The following is a 24,542-nucleotide window of genomic DNA, read 5'->3' on the forward strand; positions in this document are numbered from 1 at the left end:
GATTCTGTTGTTTTTTTTTTTTTTCTGACATGTTGGTCTTATATATTTCACTTGGATGAGTAAATACAGCTGGATAAAACAAAAACTCTGTCCATCTTCATTTCAGGCTGCAAAGCAACAAAATTTGATTATTTTAAAGGGGGGTGATGCTTTTCTATACTCACTGTATATGCTAACTATATTTGTGTCTTTTGTGTTGTAGGGTAAAATTTTTCAGGCTCATGTCTTTGGGTTGGAGCCATATACCACATATAATGTGCGTGTAGAAGCAGTTAATGGAGCAGGTCAGGTGCCTAGTCCTTGGACCACCGTTCAGACCCTTGAAGCCTCTCCAAGTGGCCTGGCTAACTTCAGCGTGGAGAAGAGAGAACATGGCCGAGCGCTGCTTCTACAGTGGGCTGAACCAGCCTCTCCAAATGGAGTCATCAAAGTATGCTCCTCTCAATGATGGTAACATTGCAATATCACTCTCCAGAATCTGCCATCATGTAACATATTTATTTCCACAGATGTACAATATCTTCAATGAGGAAAACTTGGAGTTCAGCGGGCTTGCACGTCAATTCCTGTTCCGCCGTCTGGAACCCTACACTGTGTACACGCTCGTTCTCGAAGCTTGCACCGAAGCGGGCTGTACAAGGACTGCACCTCAACGAGTAACCACCGAGGAGGCCGCCCCGTCCTCTCAACCGGCTCCTACGGTACAGCAGGTTCAATCCCGCAGCGTGGAGCTCCGCTGGTATCCACCCACCCACCCCAATGGCAGGATCCTGCAGTACCAGGTTCTGGCTGTAAGTCTAGAGGATGGCAGGGTACGGAGTGATGAAGATGACTCAATGAGAGCCAAGATTGTGTTCATCCAGAACGACACCCAAGCTAACAGCTTCTTTTATAATATGTCTGGACTTTTACCCTGGAGCAGGTACAAGTTTCGAGTGCGCGTATCTAACGCGGCAGGATATACCAATAGCCCGTGGCTCACAGTTCAAACCAAACAAGCTCCTCCTAGAGGATTGGCTCCTCCAGCTGTCAGTCATGTAGAGGGCAAGCCTAATGAAGTCTTCGTAGCTTGGACGCCTCCTTTGGAGCCCAATGGTGTTCTTCTGACTTACAGGATTCAGAGAGGCAACGTTGGCTTCCATTTCAGCTTCGACTCAAGTGTGTTCAACTACACTGATGTGGATTTAACTGCATACACTCTCTATAGTTACGCAGTCATTGCCTGCACCGTGGCTGGGTGTGTTACCAGTGAGCCGACGCAGATCAGGACATTAGAATCCGCCCCTGCCAACGTAAAGCTGCCTACGGTGTCTGATGTCACTTCCTATTCACTCAATGTGTCATGGTCTGTTCCATCCATCCAGAATGGTGAGACTGTGGTGTATATTCTCAAAATTGAAGATGAGGAGGTCTACCGAGGGAAACAGTTAAGTGCACAGGTTTTGGATCTACAGCCACATGTTTCCTACATCATCATCTTGATGGCTTGCACCAATGGCGGCTGCACTGCCAGTTCGCCCACTTCAGTCCTGACAAGAGAAGCACCACCTTCAGGGATGCCTGCCCCATCTCTAAAAGTCACAGGCCCTGAATCGGTTGAGGTCACGTGGAGAGAGCCCATCCAGCCCAATGGAGTAATCATAGGATACGAGCTCCGTCGAAATGGGAGCCTCATTTACACTGGCATGGACACCCGTTACCATGACTTCACCTTACTTCCAAGCGTCGCGTACAGCTACACCATCACTGCCAATAACAGTCAAGGAGCCACTACCAGTCTGCCAACTGTGGCCAGGACGCAGCCTTCAGCGCCCTCTGGTGTGGCTCCCCCCAGACTGCAGGCTCTAGGGCCATTCAGCATTATGGTGCAGTGGGATACCCCTGCACGACCTAATGGGGTCATCATCAGCTACTCGCTTTACACACGGGACCCAGCTGAGCCCGACGTGAAACGCTTCATTTTCGCTTCACACCACAGTGCGTTTCAGAGCCAGAGCTTCTCCCTTACTGCACTAAAGGCCTACTACAGGTAAAATACCAGCATGCAGCACTGACACCGTTTACTCAGGGTGAGGGAATTTGGGCATGAAAGGTATATTGTAAGGCAACACCTAACATTTGTGGCTGAAGATAGATAAATAAACAACTAACAGAGTACTTAAAGCATCTTTAAATACAATTGTAAGTAGATATTTTCTTTAATTAATACCTGATAAATATGTCTAGCTGCAAATCTTAATCTCAATTAGCTGGTCAGAATTTTTCTGTTGCTGCACTAAAGACAGACACACTGATAAAACCAAATGAGAGAAGGAAGAAAAGGAGAGAGATAATCTTAGAGGGGGAGGGAGTCAACCTTGAGCCTTTTCTAATGTTTCCATCCTTGGCATAGACAAAGACGGTCAGATGGAGGAGGCACTCAAATGAGGGATGACTAAAGTCTGGAGCTGTATACGTATGTTGAAGTGAAAATCCAGATAAGTGGGGTGATGATAATGGTTCATCAGCATTATCAACTCGCCACTCATTGCCTCTTTCAGACGACCTTCCCTTTATTCTCCTGCTCTCCTCTCTTCTCTCCCTTTTCTCCTTCAGTCCATCGCTGGTGACCTTCTGAAGGACAAAACTGTCCGTTGTCTATACTGTTGATAAATAACAGCACGTTTTACTAGGATAAGCACAAAAATTGTTTATATACCTAAATATTCAAAATCCAATAAAAAAATGGTACTGATGAAACTGAGGTAAAAAAGCATTGTACATTGATATTTTGAGGGGGAAAAAAAGTGTTTGATTATTATTTATATATTTGGCGTAATGTATTATTTATTTTCATATATGCCCTATCAATGTTTTTTTACCTATTGTTATTCTTTATTTTTAGAAATTATTTATTTAATATTTATTTTTATTATTTGTTTGCGTATTTTTGCAGGTATGAGGTAAGAGTGGAGGCCTGCACCCTGTTAGGCTGCGCTGCTAGTGACTGGTCTTCAATACAGACGCTTGAGTCGCCTCCTGCTGGACAACCTGCCCCGCTGCTGGAGCTGCAAACTAACCCTAAGGGCATACAGACAGTCTTTCTGCTGTCCTGGTCTCCTCCAGCTGAGCCGAATGGGAAACTTTTAAACTACGAGCTATACCGAAAACACGCTTTAGACAAGGAAAGCCGATCTGTAACTACACTGGTCTACCACAACTCCTCAACCTCCTGCCATGATGACAAACTCCTGCCCTACACATCCTACGAATACCAGGTCACACCGCTTTTTCTCATTTCACTCAGATGAATTTTACGTTGCTAATTTCAGAATCGACTGTCATTGGTGAATTTGATTTTAACTTTTTATACCTAAATTGTTATATTACACAAAGAATGAACATACTTTTTATATTTTCTCAAGAAAATGTGACTGTCTGTAAGCTTGTGGATATTTGACAGAGGGTTGCCATACATTTGCTAAGGTGTTCTGAATGGTTGCTAGGTTGTCGCTTTAAGTCAGTGTTATTTATACAATATTATAAATACTACAGTGTACGATTTATATTAGATTATAGTATTTATATAGTTTGTCATTTTAGTACTTTTTTAGTAACTTAAACCTGTTTTATTTCTGTTAGTTGCCAAGACAGCATTTCTAATTTTCATTTAAGATTTTTAAGTTTTTCATCTAATGTTTATGTAATTTATTTTATTTCAGCTTTATTTTAATTAACAAAATTTTTTTTAAATCGTTTTAGTTTTAGTTAACAATATAAACACTGCTGCAAGTCTGTCTATTGCATGATGCATCCTGAATATAAAATCATTCCTCTAGACTTTGTGATACTTCATACTTTATTCTTATGATACATAATATTTTAGCGTAATCATTTAAATAAACACGATTAAATCTGCCATATAAACTTGTCCTCAAGGAATATATTAATTAGCATGATTATTTGTTGCTGTTGTGTTTAACTTTCTGCTCATCTATACTCTCTCATTCACATAGACAGGCGTTTAATCTAACTCACTATATTCATCGCACCGCTATCGCTTTACGAGACCTTTCTTAATTGACAGCCTAGCCTTTGGAGCAAAATAACATTAGCATTTGACTGTCAGGCCTGAGAGGCGTGGGCTGATCAGGACTAAATTGATAGAGTTTGCCTGATTGTTCCATCTTATTTATGAGCGGTAATTTATGACAGCTGGTGGGCGGAGCTGAGTGATGACGGACAAGCGACGGGGCCATTAATCTGGGCCTGGCTGAATGCTGACGATTACGATCGAAGCCATTGAATTAGTTGTTAGGCCTCCCAAATGTACAAGTATTGGAAAGACATTTTAATACCTATTGGCTTTCCCCGGGGAGGTTGCTAACTATCCTGGAAGCGTCATTGAGCTTATGTCTATGTCTGCTTATTTAACAGTATAAATTGCTGTTTGTTGACCGTTCAGTGTTTGAGGGAGTCGGGACTACCACTTTCTTTAATGTTTTTGTCCTAATGTCATGGAGTCTCCCTTTTTGTTGTGTTTCATTTTACTCGTTCTCACACAAGGGCATGTGTCCCTGTGAAATCAAACCCATCCCATGTTAAGAGGCTACATATTTTATTGACACGTTTATGTCAAATCTTAATTAGCCTAGTGCTCATAACAGAAAAGGGAACTCTTGGCCCCGTGTCCATGACTGGGGGCGTGGCCACAGCCAATGAGGACCTGTCTCCGGGCAGATTCAGTCCTAGCGGTGTACACCCACATCCATTAGAGCTCGCTCATGAAATAGTTTTATTTTCCCGCGTTAATTACAGCTCTGTATGCAAGTGCTTCGGTGGCAATAAAACGTCTGCACCGCATACAAGGGCATGAAGATGTCCTGGCTGACTCCACTTTAAAACGTAGCGCCCATATCTCTTTTCTCAAAATTCCTATCCGGGAATCGGAAAGATTTATCAGTGAAAAATTAAGGTTATCGCATTTCTTTGTCCTGTACTCATTCATAACGCCGCTTTTTGGCACAAGCGAACCGTCACTCTTTCTTCCTCACTGTCTTACTGCCAACGTGACCTTTTTTCACTTTGGGTGACAAGAGGCTGTTTCCGTGACCGCCCTCTTTCTCTTCTGTCACCCTGCAACACCTCTGTCTCCCGCTTTGCGCTTCAACACGTCTAGTCGTCACTTTGGCAGTGGAATGGGTTCGTATGGGAATGTGAAATCAGCCAGTGTCTCGTGCAGTCCATGTGAATTGCCACTTAGATCTATCATCTGGATTGATCACGATGTAATTGCCTATTATTGAGGCTAATTTAACCCTATCCACAGGAACATCCATCTGCCGCTGCGATTATAACTGACAATCTACAAATTACTTACTCATGCAAATAGCGACCCCAGCTGACCTTTTCCTACTCTTTCTGTGTAATTATACAAACAGCTCGTCTAGTAAATAAGATTACTTCACCTTTCCATGTGTTCATTTACTCCTTGATGAAGGTGAAATTTAATTTTCATGTAGATTCAGGCCGGAGTGATTCTGTAATGGATGCTGATGTTTTGGCTATTAATGACAGCAGGGCTTCGAGAGTGCAAGACTACTGACTCCTCAAAGTAGTTGAATGGGTAGTTTCCTTTTGCAAAAGGCGCCAGGTAGGTTCATCAGGTGAAGGTGACTCCTCTTTAAGAGGAGAATGGTGCCGAGTCTCTGTTCTGTCTGCTGGGCCATTTCAGAGCTGGTGTCGGTATCAGATCCGGTCTTTTATCGGCCCTGCAGGTGTGAGAGAGACCACAGGCGTCTCGATACACTCACCTGTAGCTTTGCACACTAAATTTCCTTTCTTTTCTCGTGCATATCTATACCAGTGGGTCTCGAAAAAAAGGTAGGGTGACTCAAACAGCACAGAAAAAATTATGCTACATATTAGAGCTGTGGTCTAGCAAGTAGTAAAAATTAGAGAAGAAGCTCTCAAAAAAGCAAAATTGTTGTGAAATAAATTTAAAGGATATTTTTTCAGCCAGCTTTATGTCAGTAGTATGAACAATGTGTACTCTCAACAGCGCAACAGAGGGGTGCCGCCAAAATCAAAAGTGCATTATGAGTGTTGAAGTTTCTAGCAAAATGGAATATGCCAAAGCCCCCTTTTCTCTGTTTTCTTTTTTCGTATTGCACTGATAAAAAAAAAAAAATGGAAATACATTTCTACTGCATAGACAACCAAGTTTTATTAAAAGGCCATCTTGCCAGTGGAGAGTTTCCCCTTTAATATTTAAATAAGACACGCTCCAAGTTTAAAATTTTTTAAATGAATACAAAGGGGTTTTTTTTGTAAGTTAGTTTTCATTATTTTCATTTTCTCTTTTTTTTGTCATTATATCCATTTTCCCCACTTCCTCGTTTTTATTTATTTTATGCTTTTACTGTTATTTTTCATGATGTTTTTTGCACATTCTGACCTGTGAAGTAGTTTGAACTGTTTTTTAATGTATGTGTACTATGTTATAATAATAAAAAATAATAACATTTTTTATTTTATAACTTTATTAATAATAATTACTAATAATTATTATTATTTTAGATTATATATATATATATATATACATACATACATACATACATACATGTAATTAAATGCCTGATTTCGTGTGTTGTTTAATTTTGACCATCTAGGTGTGGGCTGTAAACTCAGCAGGTCGTGCTGGTAGCCCCTGGGCTCAAGGTCGCACAGGTCCAGCTCCTCCAGCGGGGTTGAGCCCGCCTAAATTCTTGCACATCCACGCCACCTCAGCTGTGGTGGATATCAGCCCACCCACCAAGCCAAATGGCATTGTCAGCCTCTACAGAGTCTTTGCACAAAACAAAGACTCATACCAGCTGGTACATCAAGTACAATATATGTATTCTTACATATACATATACCAACTACATATAAGAAACTGAGGATTTAGATTATTAGAATTTATAGTACAAAACTGGAACTAACGCTTTCATATCTGTATCTGCAGCTGTCTGAGGGGACGTCCCACCAGCAAACTCTCCACGGTCTTAGGCCCTTCACTGTGTATTCTGTAGGTGTGGAGGCCTGCACCTGTTTCCTGTGCTGCAGCCGAGGTCCCTTAAATGAGCTCCGCACCCAGGCCTCTGCCCCTGCCCAGCAGCCCCTGCCACATCTAATCGCCCTTACCTCCCGCTCAGCTCTGGTGGAGTGGGACATGCCTCTTCAGCCCAATGGCATCATTGAAAGGTAAAAATATGTATTTTGCATAATATAATAAATAGATAACTTAATATAATCATTAGGCAAAAAATTTATATTAATATATAAGGCTGAAGTGTGTGATTTCTAAAATGTTAAAATATTTTCTCAAGTATTCAAATCATCAAAATATTGCCCTGTTCATTTGAGCAGTTTGGCCTAGCAACACAACAACCGTATATTAATATAAGGCTGAAGTGTGTGATTTCTAAAATGTTAAAATATTTTCTCAAGTATTCAAATCATCAAAATATTGCCCTGTTCATTTGAGCAGTTTGGCCTAGCAACACAACAACCAATGGCATGAGTTTGGGGCAGGACTGAGGAAATCCATTTGGTGCCACTAGCAGCAAAATTACCCACTTCACCATTAAGATATAAATATTAAAGGTACAATATGTAAGTTTTCACCGCTAGAGGGCGCGTATTCAAAACAAACAAAGATACAAAGGCGTAGTTTGATGACGCTGTTACTGAGTGTGGAATCATGGGAGTTGTCATCTTCATCCCCACAGCCGACGAAATCTGACGGGATTCAGGCACAAATCATGTTCATGGATGAACTAATGTATTAAAGATTTACGAGGTCGCTGAAGCAATTGCTAATGAGAGACGAGAGTGACACACGGCTTGAAAGCAGCTGAGCTTTTATTATGCCACACTTTAGCGCTTCTGCTCCTTCCGGTCGTGCGTATGTGGGGTAAAGCAGCGCTGTTTTATCATACTAGATACGTTTGAAAGTTCTGTTATAATGCTACTCTGTGCGGTCGTCACCTGTCTAATAAAATGCACAACATATTAAAGCGTCTTTGGTGTTTCCATGTTTTCTACAAAACAAAACCGGAAATCGAGGGGTTATGACGTCATTGGCAGGCGACACAATGACACTATGGTCCGTGTCACTAGTTAAAATTGCTTATTTCTCTGGATTTAAACATTCTTCGAAACATCTGGGATAATGTAAGTACACAAGTCAGCAAAATATATAACACTGTTCTAGTGGTTTTTGGATATTTTAATAAAAAAATCTTACATATTGGGCCAGGATCAGATCAGGATTTTTTTTAAATATTTTTGAAAGTAATTTATGCTCACCGATGCTGCAATTATTTAATCAAAATAAAGTCTAACTGATATTATGACATGAGTTTTCTTTTTGAATGTATTTTAAAATATAATTTATTCCTAGTATTCAGTGTCACATGATCCTTCAAAATTCATTTTGTAGTAATACATTGATTTGGCGCTCAGGACACTTTTTATTATTTTTTGTAATTTTTTTTATTATTATCAAAGTTGAAAAGAGTTGTGCTGCTGAATATTTTGTGGAAACCTTTTTTGTAACAGTATAAAAGTCTTTGCTGTCACTTTTGATCAGTTTAATCTGTCCTTGCTGAATAAAAGTATTAATTTATTTTAAAAGAAATCATACTGACCCCAAACGTTTGAATGGTAGTGTATTAAGGTTGTACTAAAGCATAAATATTTGTCCCTTTCACTTTCATCTCTGTAGCTGTGAGCTCCACGTGCGATCATCCTGCCCTCAGCCGCTGCAGCCTGTCCCTGTAACCTGTGTCGTCGGCCCTGTGGAGATCAAGTTCTTTGGAATGGGACAGAGCTTCAACATCACTGGCCTACTGCCCTATGCCAACTATGAGCTGTGTGTAGTGTCTTACAATAACATGGGCAGCACTGCGTCTGACTGGGTCTCCATCACCACACTCAAAGAATGTAATGACTCTCTTTGGGACTCTCGTATGGCTCTGATTATATGTTGCTAACAAATTAGAAATGCCATACAAGTCATTCCTTTTACCAAAATTTTTTTCAAAAATGATGGCACCTAAATCAAACTCCTCTCTTGTGATTTCTTTGTAGCTCCTCAATATAAAGAGCCATTTGTGGTGCACAGTAACATCACCACAGTGTTTGTGGACTGGAGTGGCTCTTTCTCTTTGAACGGGCCTCTGAGAGAATACAGCCTAACCGAGAACAACCTGCGCATCTACAGCGGCTTCCACAGCTCTCTGCACATCCCACGCACCTCTGATAAAAGTATGCCCATATGGTTATACTTTGACCTCTGGCTGGGCCTGTCTTATTGTGAAGCTCACTGGTTCTTTCTTTGGGCCCTTCTCTCATCATCTCTTTTGTCGCTTTTCTCTTCAGCCTTTGCATTTCAAGTTACCTGCACCACTGACAGCGGCAGTGCCAGCTCTCCTGTCATTAAATACAACACGGCCACTGGTATAGGTACGTTTACTCCGGCCTGGCAGGTGACCGGGCAGTGTCTCCATTCTTTCTGAGCAGAGCCAATATCAGTGTTGCAAACTCATTATCTTCATCAAAGTGCTGTTCACATCCCACGCACCTCTGATAAAAGTATGCTCATATGGTTATACTTTGACCTCTGGCTGGGCCTGTCTTATTGTGAAGTTCACTGGTTCTTTCTTTGGGCCCTTCTCTCATCATCTCTTTTGTCGCTTTTCTCTTCAGCCTTTGCATTTCAAGTTACCTGCACCACTGACAGCGGCAGTGCCAGCTCTCCTGTCATTAAATACAACACGGCCACTGGTATAGGTACGTTTACTCCGGCCTGGCAGGTGACCGGGCAGTGTCTCCATTCTTTCTGAGCAGAGCCAATATCAGTGTTGCAAACTCATAATCTTCATCAAAGTGCCGTTCACACCATTGGTTTTGGCGAGTAAATAAACACAAAAAACACTTTAGGAATTTCAATATAACAAATGGTTTAAGTCACACTGGATGAATACAGCAAAATCTGTGGATGTAGCAGCCCTTGTTGTCTCGTTGCAGGTATTTTAACTACTTTCAAAGCTCCAGACCTTCATGTGGTGAAACGCTGAAGATATGCTATGTAAAAATAGATCATTCCCGTGTAATATGGAAAATTTCTAAATATATCAATTTTTTACGTATCTCATATGGTGCACATAATAAAATGTAAGGTTCTGAGATACTTGAATCCATATCTTAATTTACTCTTACTAATAAAACGGTTATTAATTATGAATAAAAGAGAATTTACTTTTTTATTCTGTATTATTGAGAGTAAAACCTAGTTGTCTTAGCTGTGGAGTAGTTGGTAAACTCCTTCCATTTAAGACTAAATAGTTATATATATATAATATTTGTATTATGTTTTTATCCATTCTCTGTGGGGGCTTTCTTATCTGAGCATCTCATCTGTTCCCCACAGATGCTGTGGAGTCGAGTTCTGGAGGTAAAACAGGTTTGAATGGGGCTGAATACCAGTTCTATACAGAGTTGTGGTTCATCATTCTTATGGCATTCCTGGGGCTGCTGCTGCTGGCTCTGTTAATGGGTCTGGTGCTGAAAAGAGCCCTAAACAAGCCCCCCTTCATCAGGGAGAGACCTCCAATAGTGCCCCTTCAGAGGAGAAGTACCAAGTATCCGCCTAATGACACCTATCTGGTGAGAGAAAATTATTTTCTAATGGTAATTAACTAGGTCTGTAAAGCTTGCTCTAACTTGTTCTACCATTTTTTTTATTTATTTTTTTTGCAAAGGTGTATGTTAGATTGTAGAGGTGAAATACAAAAGATTACTCTCTTTTTTCATTCTCAATTATGCTTGCACAAATGTTTGAACTCAAAGCTGCATCATGCACTTCCTTCAGATGTCCAGAAGAGGGAGTGATAACACTGCTCTTCCTACTGCAATTGTATGGCAATGTCATAATCATAAAGGCAATGACTGTTCAGATTAGCATATTACTCTTACTATTTATACACTACCATTCAAAAGTATAGGGTTAGTAAGATTTTTTTTTTTTTTTAGAAATGAATATATCCTGAATAAAAGTATTTCATTGATCAAAAGTGACAGTAAAACATTTATAGTTACAAAAGATTCTTTCTATTCATCATAGAATCCTGAAAAAAATGCATCACAATTTCCACAAAATTTGTTAAAATTAATAATAGAAAGAAATGTTTCTTGTTGCACCAAATCAGCCTATTAGAATGATTTCTGAAGGATCATGTGACACGGAAGACTGGAGTAATGGCTGCTGAAAATTCAGCTTTGCCATCACGAAAATACTTTTTTTTTTAAAGTAATGTATTAAAATAGAAAATGTAATAATATTTCACAGTTTTTTTCTGTAAAGACTGATCAAATAAATTTGAACTTGGCTGCTGTCTGGTTGCTAAGAGCCAGATAAACACTCCCAACCTTTTAAGGAATAGTTCACCCAAAATTTAAAATGGACTTAAAATCCCTCAGGCCATCCAAGATGTAGATGAGTTTTTTTTTCTTCATCAGAACAGATCTGGAGAAATTTCATTGCATTTCATCACTTGCTCACCAGTGGGTCCTCTGCAGTGAATGGGTGCCGTAAGAATGAGAGTCCAAACAGCTGATAAAAAAATCACAATAATCCACACGGCTCCAGTCCAGCAGTTAACTGTGAACTGATGTAATGCTAAATTTCTTCAAATCTGTTCTGATAAAGAAACAAACTCATCTACGTCTTGGATGGCCTGAGATTGAGACCATTTTCAGATTTTCACATTTAGATTTTTGGGTGAACTATCCCTTTAAACTGTGGCCTTTCTCTTTAAATCTGCTGTGTGTCTTTTTAACTCTCTCTGTCCTGCGCTGTTCTTGCTGCTCCAGAGACCTTCCTCTGAACTCTGCTCTAACCATGCTTCTACTGCTCTGCTTCAGCCTGATGCACCCATGGTAAGCCCACTCCTCTCTTTCTTCTCTTCCCAGTTTGACAATATACCGGACTCCTCCTGCAGTATAACACTAAAGCGTTTTGCCATGCACACTGAGGTACAGGCTCTCTGGGATGTATTTCAGAATAGATTATGGCCTGCTGCATTGGCATGTTTTGCCCTTTTCCTCATTAGTGGTACTTGCCAAGGCAACTGTCACTATTACGGTTTCTTATACTAATTACAAATACTTGTGTACGTTTTTGTGCTACAGACACGAATGTCTTTTGTTCCATTTGCATGTTCAAGCACCTCTCTCCATTTTTATTCAAAAATATACAAAATTTCTTTTTTTATCTGTGTTACTATTCTTATTAGAGATTGCATTTACTTTCCATTATGCTTTGGGGTTTGTTTTGCTGTCGAGTGGCACTGCATGCAGTGGTTGCAATGTTTATTAATGCACAACCCTTCTCATTTAGTGGCTTATTGTTGACGTTTGCTCATCAGTTGGAAGTGACTGTCTCTGCTGCATGCGATTGACAGACTGAGTGTGCAGTTATGTGTGTATTTGTGCTTTATATTGATATCATGTGTGTTTTCATGTTTTCAGGGTTTGACTGACACTAAGATCGGCACCAGCAACCACAGCTATCAGGCTAGCATGTCTGTACTGCGTGTTCCCAGCCAGAGCCAGCTCAGCCATGCCTATTCCCAGAATTCCTTGCATCGGAGTGTTAGTCAGCTGATCGACACGCAGGATAAGAAATCTCTGGGCGGTGGAGCATGGGACGCTGACCTGCACGGCACTGACAGCGGCATGGTGAGATGATGGTGATGATGATGTAGAACTTTTGTTATAAGGGGTAGTGTACAGTCAGTCATTACTGTGCGTAAAAACAATAAAAAGTGATGTGGAGAGGTCTTGTGTTGCCCTTAAAGGGGTTCTAACTTTACAAGTAAATAAATAAATGGATATGATGTTTATTTGAGATAAAATATTACATTATACAAAGTGATAAAAGAGATATGTACACTACTGTTCAAGAGTTTTTTTTTGTTTTTTTATTATATTTTTATTCAGCAAGGATGCAGTTGATCAAAGTGACAGTAAAGACTTTACATTGTTACAATAAATGATGTTCTTTTGAACTTTCTATTCATATACTAGAATCTTGTATTACAAATTTCAACATTGAGCAGCAAATCAGCATATTAGAATGATTTCTGAAGGATGATGTGACACTGAAGACTGGAGAAATGACTAATCAGTTTTGCATTACAGGAATAAATTACGTTTTAAAATGTATTCAAATGGAATGCATTTATTTTAAACTGTAATAACATTTCATAATATTACTGTTTTTACTGTATTTTTGATTAATTAACTGCAGCCTTGGTGAACATAAGAAATGTCTTTCAAAAAATCTTACTGACTTTTGAATGGTAGTGTGGGAAAATGGTTTTCATGGACAATGGCCATTTATAGTTCAGTGGACATTATACAAGAATATTGAATAAAATATATCTCTAGAATGCCACAAATGACCAATCACATTTATTTTAAACTGTAATAAAATTTCATAATATTACTGTTTTTACTGTATTTTTGATTAACTGCAGCCTTGGTGAACATAAGAAATGTCTTTCAAAAAATCTTACTGACTTTTGAATGGTAGTGTGGGAAAATGGTTTTCATGGACAATGGCCATTTATAGTTCAGTGGACATTATACAAGAATATTGAATAAAATATATCTCTAGAATGCCACAAATGACCAATCACAATCATGTAAAAAGTCCAAATGTTGCAAACAACTTCTGTATATTTACATGTACTTTTATAAACATTCCTGATGTGTACCAACAGTCTATTCAGTTTGCCTGGTTGAAGGAATGATCATAGCTGATGATAACTGTTATGTTTTTTGCAGTATGTTGGGGATGAGGAGTTTGGGGAGACGATTAAAAGCTACAGCTCAGTGAAGAAGGAGCAAACCATGTTTACAGACACTCACTTGTAAAGCGATCATAAACACACACACACACAACTGTGGAAAACATTCTTGGTAATATAGTTTTTCTCCAACCTATTATGTAACTGAGTGAATATCAAATTTACAACAATAAAATAAGACAGTGGCAGTTATAAATGAATACCGTATATATATATAAAAATATAAAATTGGTTTGGAGATCATCTTCATTTGGTTTGTTTGACCAAGACAAAATATTGCAGTGGAATTTAATTAGAAATTAGCTGTATTTCATAATGATGAATTTCTTTTTTTTTTATTAGTCAGAGATGTCATTTATTGGCATATTTATATGTTGCAGCTAAGTGTTGACTACCTCTGACATCACCTTATTGCTTCCGCTGTAATCCTAGAATGACTTATTTATTTACATTACATTCTGCTCATACTTTTCTTTTATTTAGTTTAAAAGAAAAGTCTGGTTGAATATCATATTTTCAAGGTATCACCCATTGTCTCTGCTTGCCTATATTCATACTCGCAAGCCTTGACCCAGAAGTGTCATTCAGAAATGCTCCCCTCGATTTTTGAGCCAGGTGGATTTTGAATATAAACTTCTATTCTATTTAAACAAATATATAATTATTTTGCAGTATTGCTTTAGGTACAATAAGTGTTTAAATCTTTCGTTACGATGACATTTCAGTCCATCGTCATCATCACATCAATCATTTTATTAATAATATTATTAATAAATATTATATATATATATATATATTTTTTTTTTTTTTTAAGTGTTATATGGCAAATAATATGTGACCCTGGACCACAAAAACAGTCATAAGGGTCAATTTTTCGAAATTGAGATTTATACATAATCTGAAAGCTGAATAAATAAGCTTTCCATTGATGTATGGTTTGTTAGGATAGGACAATATTTGGCTGCGATACAACTATTTGAAAATCTGAAATCAGGGGGCAAAAAAATCCAAATACTGAGAGAATCGCCTTTAAAGTTGTCCAAATGAAGTTCTTAGCAATGCATATTACTAATCAAAAATTAAGTTTTGATATATTTACGGTAGGAAATTTACAAAAAATCTTCATGGAACATGATCTTTAGTTAATATCCTAATGATTTTTGGCATAAAAGAAAAATCGATAATTTTGACCCATACAATGTTTTTTGGGCTATTGCTACAAATATACCCCAGCGACTCGAGACTGGTTTTGTGGTCCAGGGTCACATATTATATAAAAAATCATCACATCAATCATTTTGTTATTTAATCATTTTATGATTTACAATACTAATTTATACAAATGTAATATCTTACTGTACTAATTTAATATCATACTGTTGGTTGTTCTTACCCTGCATTGGGGGCACCAAGTGAGCCAGAACTTCCACTAGTGCCACCTAAAAAAAAAAAGTGTGTGATATAGCTGCATATACCTAATCAGTACTTTAGAGGAGGTGAAGGCTTACAGTACAGGATAAGCAGCATATACTTTTGATTTTTTTTAATAGGGTTTAGTCTGATTTCATACTTGTACATGTTATTATCGGACATAGATTATCTTTTGCTGTAATATGTGCTTAGCACTGATGCAGAGAGGAGGCAAACTGTTCTGAAAATAGCACTGTATTATTAATACTTTAAATGGAGTCTTATGACGGGCGGTGTAGCTATGAAATATTACCACAATCATAAAGTATTAATGAACTGAGTCTCCAAATTATTCATGCCAACATAGAGAGGAAGTCTATCTCTTCTGTCTCTACAGACACATGAATGAGGAAGATAGTCAATCCATTAGACATGTCCTAGACTGTCTGTATTAATTGAAATGTTAGCTAATGTGGTGTTGTGCCTGCTAGACTGAACAATAGTGTGAACACATTTGTGATGATGCCAATGGATCAAGTGTCTTAAATGTTCAACTCCAGATATTGTCATCATTGTTACATGTGGATGTGTTTTTTTTTAACAGAGGTTGTTTTAAACCTGTAAAGTGTGAATATATTTAATTATACACGAGTTGTTATTTCACATAGAAATAAGCAAAAATGAAACGGCACTATCCTAAAAAACACATTTTTACGTGAACTTTTTAAAAAAATTGTCAGTATTATTTATTGTTGCAATAATTTATTTTTAATTATTATTTTTTCCATAAAACAGAGCTCATTCTAAGATTAATCAGAAGTTTGTGTAGTTATGGTGTCTCGTACACTCATTTATGGACAATCGTTGCTATAGAGTTGTGAAATGTAAAAGTTGTGTTTGTAATGTTGATGTTTCCATGCTTATTAAAAAAAAATCTAATAGTCTGAGACGCAGCTCTGTTTGGTTTCTTTATTGTGCCACTGGAAATGTACAGAAGCTGAGTACCGATCTGTAGTGCATGTACCATATTCTATTTTTTTCCCCCATATTTCAAGTAACAAACTTTCTTCTTGTAGCCATGTCATGATCTGTGCAGCAGGTAAGCCAGTCTTGTTTGATAAAACATAACTATGCTGCATATTGAAATGATAAGGTCTCTTGTCTGGAGATGAAATCATACAGTAACCAGACTGAAAACAAAAAATCAGCTTGTGACCGTATTTCTGAAAACAAGCATAAAGAATCATACTCTTGTCAATTAAATATTCCCCAACACTGAAACATCTCAGAGAGCAAATTACATAAGTAGCTGATTAAGTAATATGCATTTAATTAATTAATACTCATATCTTGATACCATTTTGATACCAAGATCACTACACCTAGGAGCAAACCAGTCATAGCAACAAAGGACATTTTAAAAAGTCAATTGGAAGCATTTTATAGTATTTTATGCAACATCATTTTGAGAAATGAAACATGCAGATCTTCCAAGGGGTAATTATTTGTATTATTTTATTTATTTGAATTTATTTTTCTAGCTTCATGCTGTTGTCCAAATAACTTTCTGCTATTCATTTCTGTTATTCATTATTTAGTTTCAGGCTTTGTAGCCTACTGTCAGCACTAATTGATGTTTCCATGCTTATTTAAAAAAAATCTAATAGTCTGAGACGCAGCTCTGTTTGGTTTCTTTATTGTGCCACTGGGAATGTACAGAAGCTGAGTACCGATCTGTAGTGCATGTACCATATTCTATTTTTTCCCCCCATATTTCAAGTAACAAACTTTCTTCTTGTAGCCATGTCATGATCTGTGCAGCAGGTAAGCCAGTCTTGTTTGATAAAACATAACTATGCTGCATATTGAAATGATAAGGTCTCTTGTCTGGAGATGAAATCATACAGTAACCAGACTGAAAACAAAAAATCAGCTTGTGACCGTATTTCTGAAAACAAGCATAAAGAATCATACTCTTGTCAATTAAATATTCCCCAACACTGAAACATCTCAGAGAGCAAATTACATAAGTAGCTGATTAAGTAATATGCATTTAATTAATTAATACTCATATCTTGATACCATTTTGATACCAAGATCACTACACCTAGGAGCAAACCAGTCATAGCAACAAAGGACATTTTAAAAAGTCAATTGGAAGCATTTTATAGTATTTTATGCAACATCATTTTGAGAAATGAAACATGCAGATCTTCCAAGGGGTAATTATTTGTATTATTTTATTTATTTGAATTTATTTTTCTAGCTTCATGCTGTTGTCCAAATAACTTTCTGCTATTCATTTCTGTTATTCATTATTTAGTTTCAGGCTTTGTAGCCTACTGTCAGCACTAACACTGATTGCATAGCATTAATAAGATCTCATTTCCTTTATATAAAGTACTTTGTTAAAGGATTCCATTTAGTTACCATTAAAATAATAATCACTATATACTGTACATTTTCTCTGGCAGGATATAACCTGTACACAAAGTGGAATGGCTGGAAAGAAAGTGACCATGCTCATCATTTGAATGCAAAATTAGCTTCATGTCAAATATAAATAATTCTTGACAGTATATTCTTAACAGAAGTGGAAATGCAAATGATAAAATTACACGTTATGATGACATTATTCACATGTTGATTAATTTAGACATTAGAAGTTTGTATTGTAGCATTTTAAATACAGAGCTAATCCATTAATAAAAAAAATCATTTTTTTCTATTTTTAATTGTATATTATTACCTTTAAATCTGGCAACTGTAAAATATACCTTTTCTTTTCATTTCTCTTCTTTTTTTTCTTTTTTTCATCTTGATAAGTGTCTTATTCTGTGAGTAGAACTGAATCCGCTTCACTTAAATCAGTTGCATAATGTGATAATCCAACTAACCCTCACATCAGAAAGACAGAAAAAAAAGCTAAATCAGTTTTGATTTCTCACAGCAGCATCTATCCAAATTAGCAAAAGGCACTGAATAAATCCCAAAAATGGATAGAGCAAGTAAAAATCCCCTGCGGATGCATGCTGAAAGTTCAGAGAGCGCAACCCGTCTGAAAGGATTAATGAAGAAAGAAAGAGATTCCGTCAAAGGCTGCTGATTCCTGCTGCCTTCACGACAGCAGTGGAGTCAAACCTGATCATTAAAGTTCATCTGTTCAGTCCATTCAATGTAAGTACAGACAATAAAGTGCATCACAGTGTTTTGAAGGTACCGTTAGTGGCCAGTAGCATCAGCATGCTAATCTACTTTTTAAAAAAGCAACTTCATTTACAAGAGAATAGCAAACCATTTAAGCAATAATCCACTCAAAATCTGAAAAGTCTTTCAACCCCTGTATGATTTTTTTTTTCTTTCATGGAACACGAAAGTAGTCAAACTGATCTTTACTATACAATGAAAGCAAATGTCAAGAAGGATTATCAAGAAAAGATTATCAATAGTAACATACATTTAATTCTATTACTCAGAGCTCTGAATATAAAGTATTAAATCCACCTTCATTATATAGAAGAGAGCAGCAAAACATTCTGTTAAACTTTTCCTTTGCTGATCCACAAAAGAAAGTCCTGTGGGTTTTAAATGACATGAGGGTGAGTAAATTCTTCATTCAAATTTTCTTCACGTTTTCATTTTAGGGTGGACTATCCCTTTAATGGACAAAAACAATAAAAATGTTTAGTAAAGGCACAGGTGTACAAAGCTAAAGTCTAACTGGCTGAATAATTAATCTAGTCACTCTTTGTTAATTTTCTCAAAGGAATGAAAAGTAAATGTATCTCATATTTAAGCTTGGAAAAATCAGTGAAGAGAGGATTAGGTCCATATTGTGGAAGCGTCATCAGTCTGACAAAAGCTTAATAAATTCTTTCAACCGGTTAACAGACATGTGAAACTGACATATTTATGCTGTGTATTTTCCCTTTAAATCTGTCCACAGTGAGTGAGGTTTCTTTTTTAGCTGCCAGCTTGCATCCTGCCAAACCTTCGCATCTACATTCTGAAACGCTTCACTTTTGAAGTCATCCATTCAACTACTTTCTTTTCCCTGTCATTGATTATTGTATCTGGTACGACCTCTGCATAGGACAAATCTGTGTGAACCATCACTCACATGCAGCGTCAGGAGCCTTGCGATGGCGTGGGGATGTGGACACTTTAGTTGGTGAGGGTGAGGCGGTGCTGGACGAGTCGCTGCTCCCTCCATCAGCTCCTGCTGGTGGGTGGCTCAGTTGTGGAACTGGGGGGGCCTTTTTCCTGCTTAGAAAATTTGCTTCAAATGCCCCTCTCCTCCTGCCCCCATCTGGTCTAGGGTCTGCAGCCGCTTCCTCCATCAAATGGGCCCTTCGCTGCTGGTCTCCTGGGCTGTCTGGGGGTTTGCGTGCAGCTGAAGACTGGGTTTCAGATGGTCTGGACCCCCAAAGATCCATGGTAGAGTTCCTTTTGTCGGGGTCCTCAGCGTTGTTCTCTCCTGCTGAATGGTGCATCTCATCCTCCATGGATCCGCACTGTCCGTGGTTCTCCAGCAGGGCCTTGGTCAGGTTTAAGCAGTGGAAGTCTCTGTAGCTGTGGAAGCTCTCGGTGTGTCGAGCACGGGCCAGCAAGGGGCTTTCTCGGTACGGCCGCAAGGCTCCATAAGTGGCCGTCTCAGGGATGGGCTCCTGAGCCTGTAGCTGGAGACTGTAAAAATGACTAAATAAAATTTTGTGTTGCTTAATGATTACAAATGTAATCTTAAAATTCATTAAGAACATTAAAGGAATAGTTTACCCAAAGAAATAAGCAAATACTACTTTGACATTACTTGTTTACAATATTACTTTGAATTTAAATTGATATTTTTGCAACTTTTTTTCCATACGACTTTTCACAGTGACCAAGGCTGTCTTCAAAAAGGCCAAAAAAAAGTAGCTCATGCATCATGTGCAGTGTAATCTTAGTCATCTGAAAGCTTTCTCTAAGGAACGGACTGAAATATAGGATGTTATTCATTGATAATCTTTTGTGTTTGCCATAATCGTTTGTAATTTTTTTTTTTAATCTGTGTCTTCAAAGATTTGTGTGTGAAAAACAAACTTTTTGGTCTCGTCACATAAAGAAGACTTGGAATATAGCATCAGTCACACTGTTGTATGGCTGTTTTGACAGCTGTGGTCACTATGGAGTAAATTTACATTTTTGGGTATACTATCCCTTTAAGGTCTATTTACATCAATATAAAACGTGAACTTTTTTTTATACCAAAGCTATTTATATGTGCTGAATTTTATCACTGTTTGAGCTTGAATACCAGAATGACAGCAAAATCAGAATCTGAGCAATTAGAAGTTCAACTAGCCTCCAAATCACTGCACTACAATATTTCAGACTTTGACTGAAGAAGAGTTTTGTTTTAAAATTCAGATTTGTGAATAAGCCTTTGCACTACAGTACCTGGAGCAGGACTCTCGCAGCCGGCTGTGCTGCAGCACAGAGGGGGCGGGGCTGATGTTGGGCGTGGCACAGCGAGATGTGCTCAAATCACATTGGTCAAGCAGCTTCAGCAGCTCCTCCTCAGTTGGACCTCCCACCTCTGCAGACAGGTAACATCATTTCACAACTTTATCAAATAGACAATTTATTTTCCTTATTTTGTCCACAGTAATAATCAGACCTGGTTCCCGCTTGGCCTTGTCGTCACTCTTGTTGACCGTGTCCATGGCGGTGGTGAGGTCCCACATCTGAATGCTCCCGTTTGCGTGGCCAGTGAAGAGGTAACGGCGGGGTCTGGAGCCCATGCGGCTCGAGCCCTCACACTCTCGTACTGTAAAACACGTGATGGTGGTGCCACCTACAGCCTGCACCTCACAGATCCTGAAATACAGGGATAAAAAGATTAATAAATGTATAAAACAAATAAATGTAAAATATCTTCATGTTCCACAAAACAAAGAAAGACAGGTTTGAAATGACATGAGGATTGGTAAATAATGACAGAATTTAAATTTTTGTTTGGATTATTAAGTCACCATTTTTAATAGTACACGTACAATGTTAAGGCAACAGTAAATAATGAGATATTTATTCAGCATATTATGCAGTGTGCACCTCGTCTAAGAATGAAATGTGTCTCAAAATGTACCTTTTTCCCGTAGAGGAGAGGCGAACAAAGAGTTTGTTGGTAATAGGAATGACTTTCTGAATGAACACCTGTTGGTCGTCTCTCTCTCCAAATGGACCTGAATGGAAACAGCAGATGAAGTGATATTTTATTGGTTTGCTTACAACAGCAGTTAAGCTCACAGGATAATGGAGGACAATAGCAGCTTTTCAGTTCTGTTTGTACCGATACAGTGGAAAGCTACAAGCCTTACAAGTCTCTCACCGATGTCATTACCAGAGGAATAGCCACTATGGCTCTCCGTCTCCTCCAGTGAGATGATCTTAAAGGAGGCCAGCGGAGTAGATCCTGGCTGAGTGGAGATCATGCCTCTGAAGCGCGTCACCGTCCATGTGCGTACATGGTTATTGTCAGCACACACTTCAACAAAAACAGACCGAATTTATAGATCACCAACATTTTGCATTATATCGTCCTATTTCCGAGTAGTTTTTACCTGAAACTAAGTGCTTTTCAGAGAGCATAATCTTAGTGACAGGGCTGCGGTGGACAGTGAAGGTCTGGAAGAGCTGTGGACCAGATCCAACAGTCTCTGGATGCTGCACGATGACACGCACGGCCCCTGAGCTGGTTCCATATGCGATCTCAATCCAGTTCCCACTCACACCTGTGAGATCAGTGACTGGTCAGACTCACCACTTCATTGTTCCTAGTTAGACTAATTAGCCATCGTTGGACGTACTGGTTTTAGGAGTCAGGTAGACACTGAGGGCCGTGATGGCATCATTCGATGGGTCGTGGTACAGCTCCGTCACCAACAAGTCATTGTCCTTCATTCTCAGCGGAAACTTCTGCATGTCTGAGAGTGGAGAGAAAATGGTTAAGTCTTTCCTTTATCATCTTCTCATTTAACATATTACGCAGTACATATTAGAGGTATTTCAAATGTTAATACATTTGCAATGTACATATTTAAATACAGTTAACTCAAAATTAAAATACACTACTGTTCAAAAGATTTTATGTTTTTGAATGGAGTAACAGTAATATTGTTAGTGATATTGTTAAATATTATTACAATTTGAAATTAAATTTCTATTTTAATATATTTTCAAACCTAATGTATTCCTGTGATAGCAAAGCTGAATTTTAAGCATCATTACTCCAGTCTTCAGTGTCACGTGATCCTTAAGAAATCATTCTAATATGCTGATTTGGTGCTCAAGAAACATTTATTATTATTATCAGTGTTGAAAACAGTTGTGCTGCTTAATATTTTTATGGAAAACCATGTATCATTATTTCTTTGATAACAGGACGTTTAAAAAAACAGCATTCATGCAAAATAGAAATATTTGTAACATAAATGTCTTTACTGTCACTTTTGATCGATGTAATGCACTCTTTCTAAGTAAATGCATTAATTTCTTTAACAAAAATTTTACTGACCCCAAACTTTTGGTGGTGTTTCATTAACGACTCACGTCATCTAAAAATAAATTCAATGCAATCTAGAAGAAGATAAGCAGCTTACCAATATAGTAAATTGAGCCGTTGTTACAGCCCAGCAAGAGGAAGGAGCCAGCAGTGTCGCAGCTTGTGATGGGCACCACATCCTGCACCTGTACAAGCGATATATTGCAAATAAAGTAATCAAATATGAACCCTGATAATGTTTGCATGTAGTATAAAATTTAAATAGCTTTACCTGCCAGTGCTGGGTGACGGCATTCCACACTCCCACCTTCCCCGTGTGACTGGTGGCGACCAGCTGACTCCCAATGAAGAACAGAGAGTCAACAGGTACTCCAAGACTGAACACACCTTCACAAAGACAAAGAAACATTATCTCACAAAATAGACACATATGAGTGACTTCGCATTTCATTTTTGTTCTGTCCTCCCACCTATTTCACTTCCACTCCCTCCATCCTGGATACTCCACAATATAATGCTGCTCTCTGATGACGCTGCCACCATCTTGTCTTTATCTCCATGTGGGCCGCCCATGACTTTTGCATTAAGGGCCACCCGCTCTATGGCCCAGTCCAGGTAAGGGCTGGAAAACACCTGCTGCCAGCCTGATGATTCCTTTATCCTAAATAACAATCACAGTCTACCCATGGTGAGTATAACTCTTATTATTTTATATTTCAAAGTCATGTGAGCTGTAGCTTTACCTGTAGCAAATGACAAAATGTGCATAAGCAGCTACAATCCAGTTATGATGGCCAGCGACAATCAGCACCTTCCTAGGGTCCACTGGTGATCCTATTGTAATAGAAAAAAAACCAAAACAATACCTTAGTATGTTGAAACACAAGTAGGCTGAAATGTTGACGGTAGCCATTGACTTCCATAGTATTTAAGTAAATATTATTAAAAACAAGTAATAAGTTTCAAATGTATGCAAAAAAAAAGTAATAATATGATACAACAAGAAGCTCATTATGTGTTGTTTTTATTTATTTATTTATTTTTTTAATACTGGCTGTTGCCTGTTTTTAGTGGCTATCGTCACTTTCTTTTTCTACCATTACAACAAATCCTCTGCAAACACATATTTCATTTTTTTCTGTTCTGTCAATTATTATACAATTATTATCCAAATTCTCTGTGATGTGAACTCAGTCAATTTTGCCCTGCCATATATAAATGCACCAAAATGCAATAAAATGGTTCAAAGGAAGGCCTGTCCATTAACTTGTTTTCTCCATCTCTCTTTCATCATTCTCCTCACATGACTTCGCTGGGCACAGAGGATATAAAAGGCCTTTTACGATGACCTCACCCATACTGCACCACTGCTTGTAAGGGGAATACTTTGTCTTCATGGCACCCCCCTCCCCCACTCCCCTCCCCTCTGCCTGACCATACCAGAATGAAGCACATACTGTTCTCCAGTCTGCATTGAGACAGCTATGGCCAACCCAGTTCTACAGTTCTCCTACATTTCAAAAACCACAATAAAATTATAAAAAAAATATTACATAACAAGGTTTATAAACACTGTTAACACAAACTGAGAATATCTTAGATCATATTCATGCTCAGTGGAAATTCTTTTTTCCCCCTTGTTTACTCTTGTTTCAAGTATATATATATATATATATATAATTAAAGGATTT

The 24,542-nt window shown here is 38.2% G+C and overlaps 2 protein-coding genes across 4 annotated transcripts in view; one reads left to right on the top strand and one right to left on the bottom strand.

The window, feature by feature from the left end:
- LOC107733123 (Usher syndrome 2A (autosomal recessive, mild)) overlaps window positions 1–14,633 on the top strand; it is a 209,374-nt gene extending 194,741 nt beyond the window's left edge. The window contains 13 exon segments of the mRNA XM_016544622.1: window positions 203–430; window positions 510–2,029; window positions 2,936–3,257; window positions 6,651–6,857; window positions 6,986–7,224; window positions 8,750–8,967; window positions 9,115–9,291; window positions 9,406–9,489; window positions 10,457–10,692; window positions 11,899–11,964; window positions 12,556–12,765; window positions 13,876–14,581; window positions 14,624–14,633. Coding sequence (XP_016400108.1) covers window positions 203–430; window positions 510–2,029; window positions 2,936–3,257; window positions 6,651–6,857; window positions 6,986–7,224; window positions 8,750–8,967; window positions 9,115–9,291; window positions 9,406–9,489; window positions 10,457–10,692; window positions 11,899–11,964; window positions 12,556–12,765; window positions 13,876–13,965 — 3,597 coding nt within the window. The 3' untranslated portion in view covers window positions 13,966–14,581; window positions 14,624–14,633.
- A 2,932-nt stretch (window positions 14,634–17,565) lies between these two features.
- LOC107733121 (BTB/POZ domain-containing protein KCTD3-like) overlaps window positions 17,566–24,542 on the bottom strand; it is a 10,261-nt gene continuing 3,284 nt past the window's right edge. The window contains exons 8-18 of one of the 3 annotated variants that reach the window (XM_016544619.1): window positions 23,595–23,685; window positions 23,322–23,512; window positions 23,123–23,238; window positions 22,949–23,036; window positions 22,157–22,273; window positions 21,911–22,081; window positions 21,679–21,834; window positions 21,436–21,532; window positions 20,968–21,167; window positions 20,748–20,886; window positions 17,566–20,006 (exon numbers count right to left, since the gene is read on the bottom strand). In XM_016544619.1, the coding sequence (XP_016400105.1) occupies window positions 19,421–20,006; window positions 20,748–20,886; window positions 20,968–21,167; window positions 21,436–21,532; window positions 21,679–21,834; window positions 21,911–22,081; window positions 22,157–22,273; window positions 22,949–23,036; window positions 23,123–23,238; window positions 23,322–23,512; window positions 23,595–23,685 (1,952 nt within the window). In that variant the 3' untranslated portion in view covers window positions 17,566–19,420. The remainder of the gene's footprint in view (window positions 20,007–20,747; window positions 20,887–20,967; window positions 21,168–21,435; window positions 21,533–21,678; window positions 21,835–21,910; window positions 22,082–22,156; window positions 22,274–22,948; window positions 23,037–23,122; window positions 23,239–23,321; window positions 23,513–23,594; window positions 23,686–24,542) is intronic. The other 2 variants (XM_016544620.1, XM_016544621.1) reach the window with 2 other exon arrangements.

Source organism: Sinocyclocheilus rhinocerous, unplaced genomic scaffold, assembly GCF_001515625.1.
Source record: "Sinocyclocheilus rhinocerous isolate Xijiao unplaced genomic scaffold, SAMN03320098_v1.1 scaffold8, whole genome shotgun sequence".
Classification (NCBI taxonomy): Eukaryota; Metazoa; Chordata; class Actinopteri; order Cypriniformes; family Cyprinidae; genus Sinocyclocheilus; species Sinocyclocheilus rhinocerous.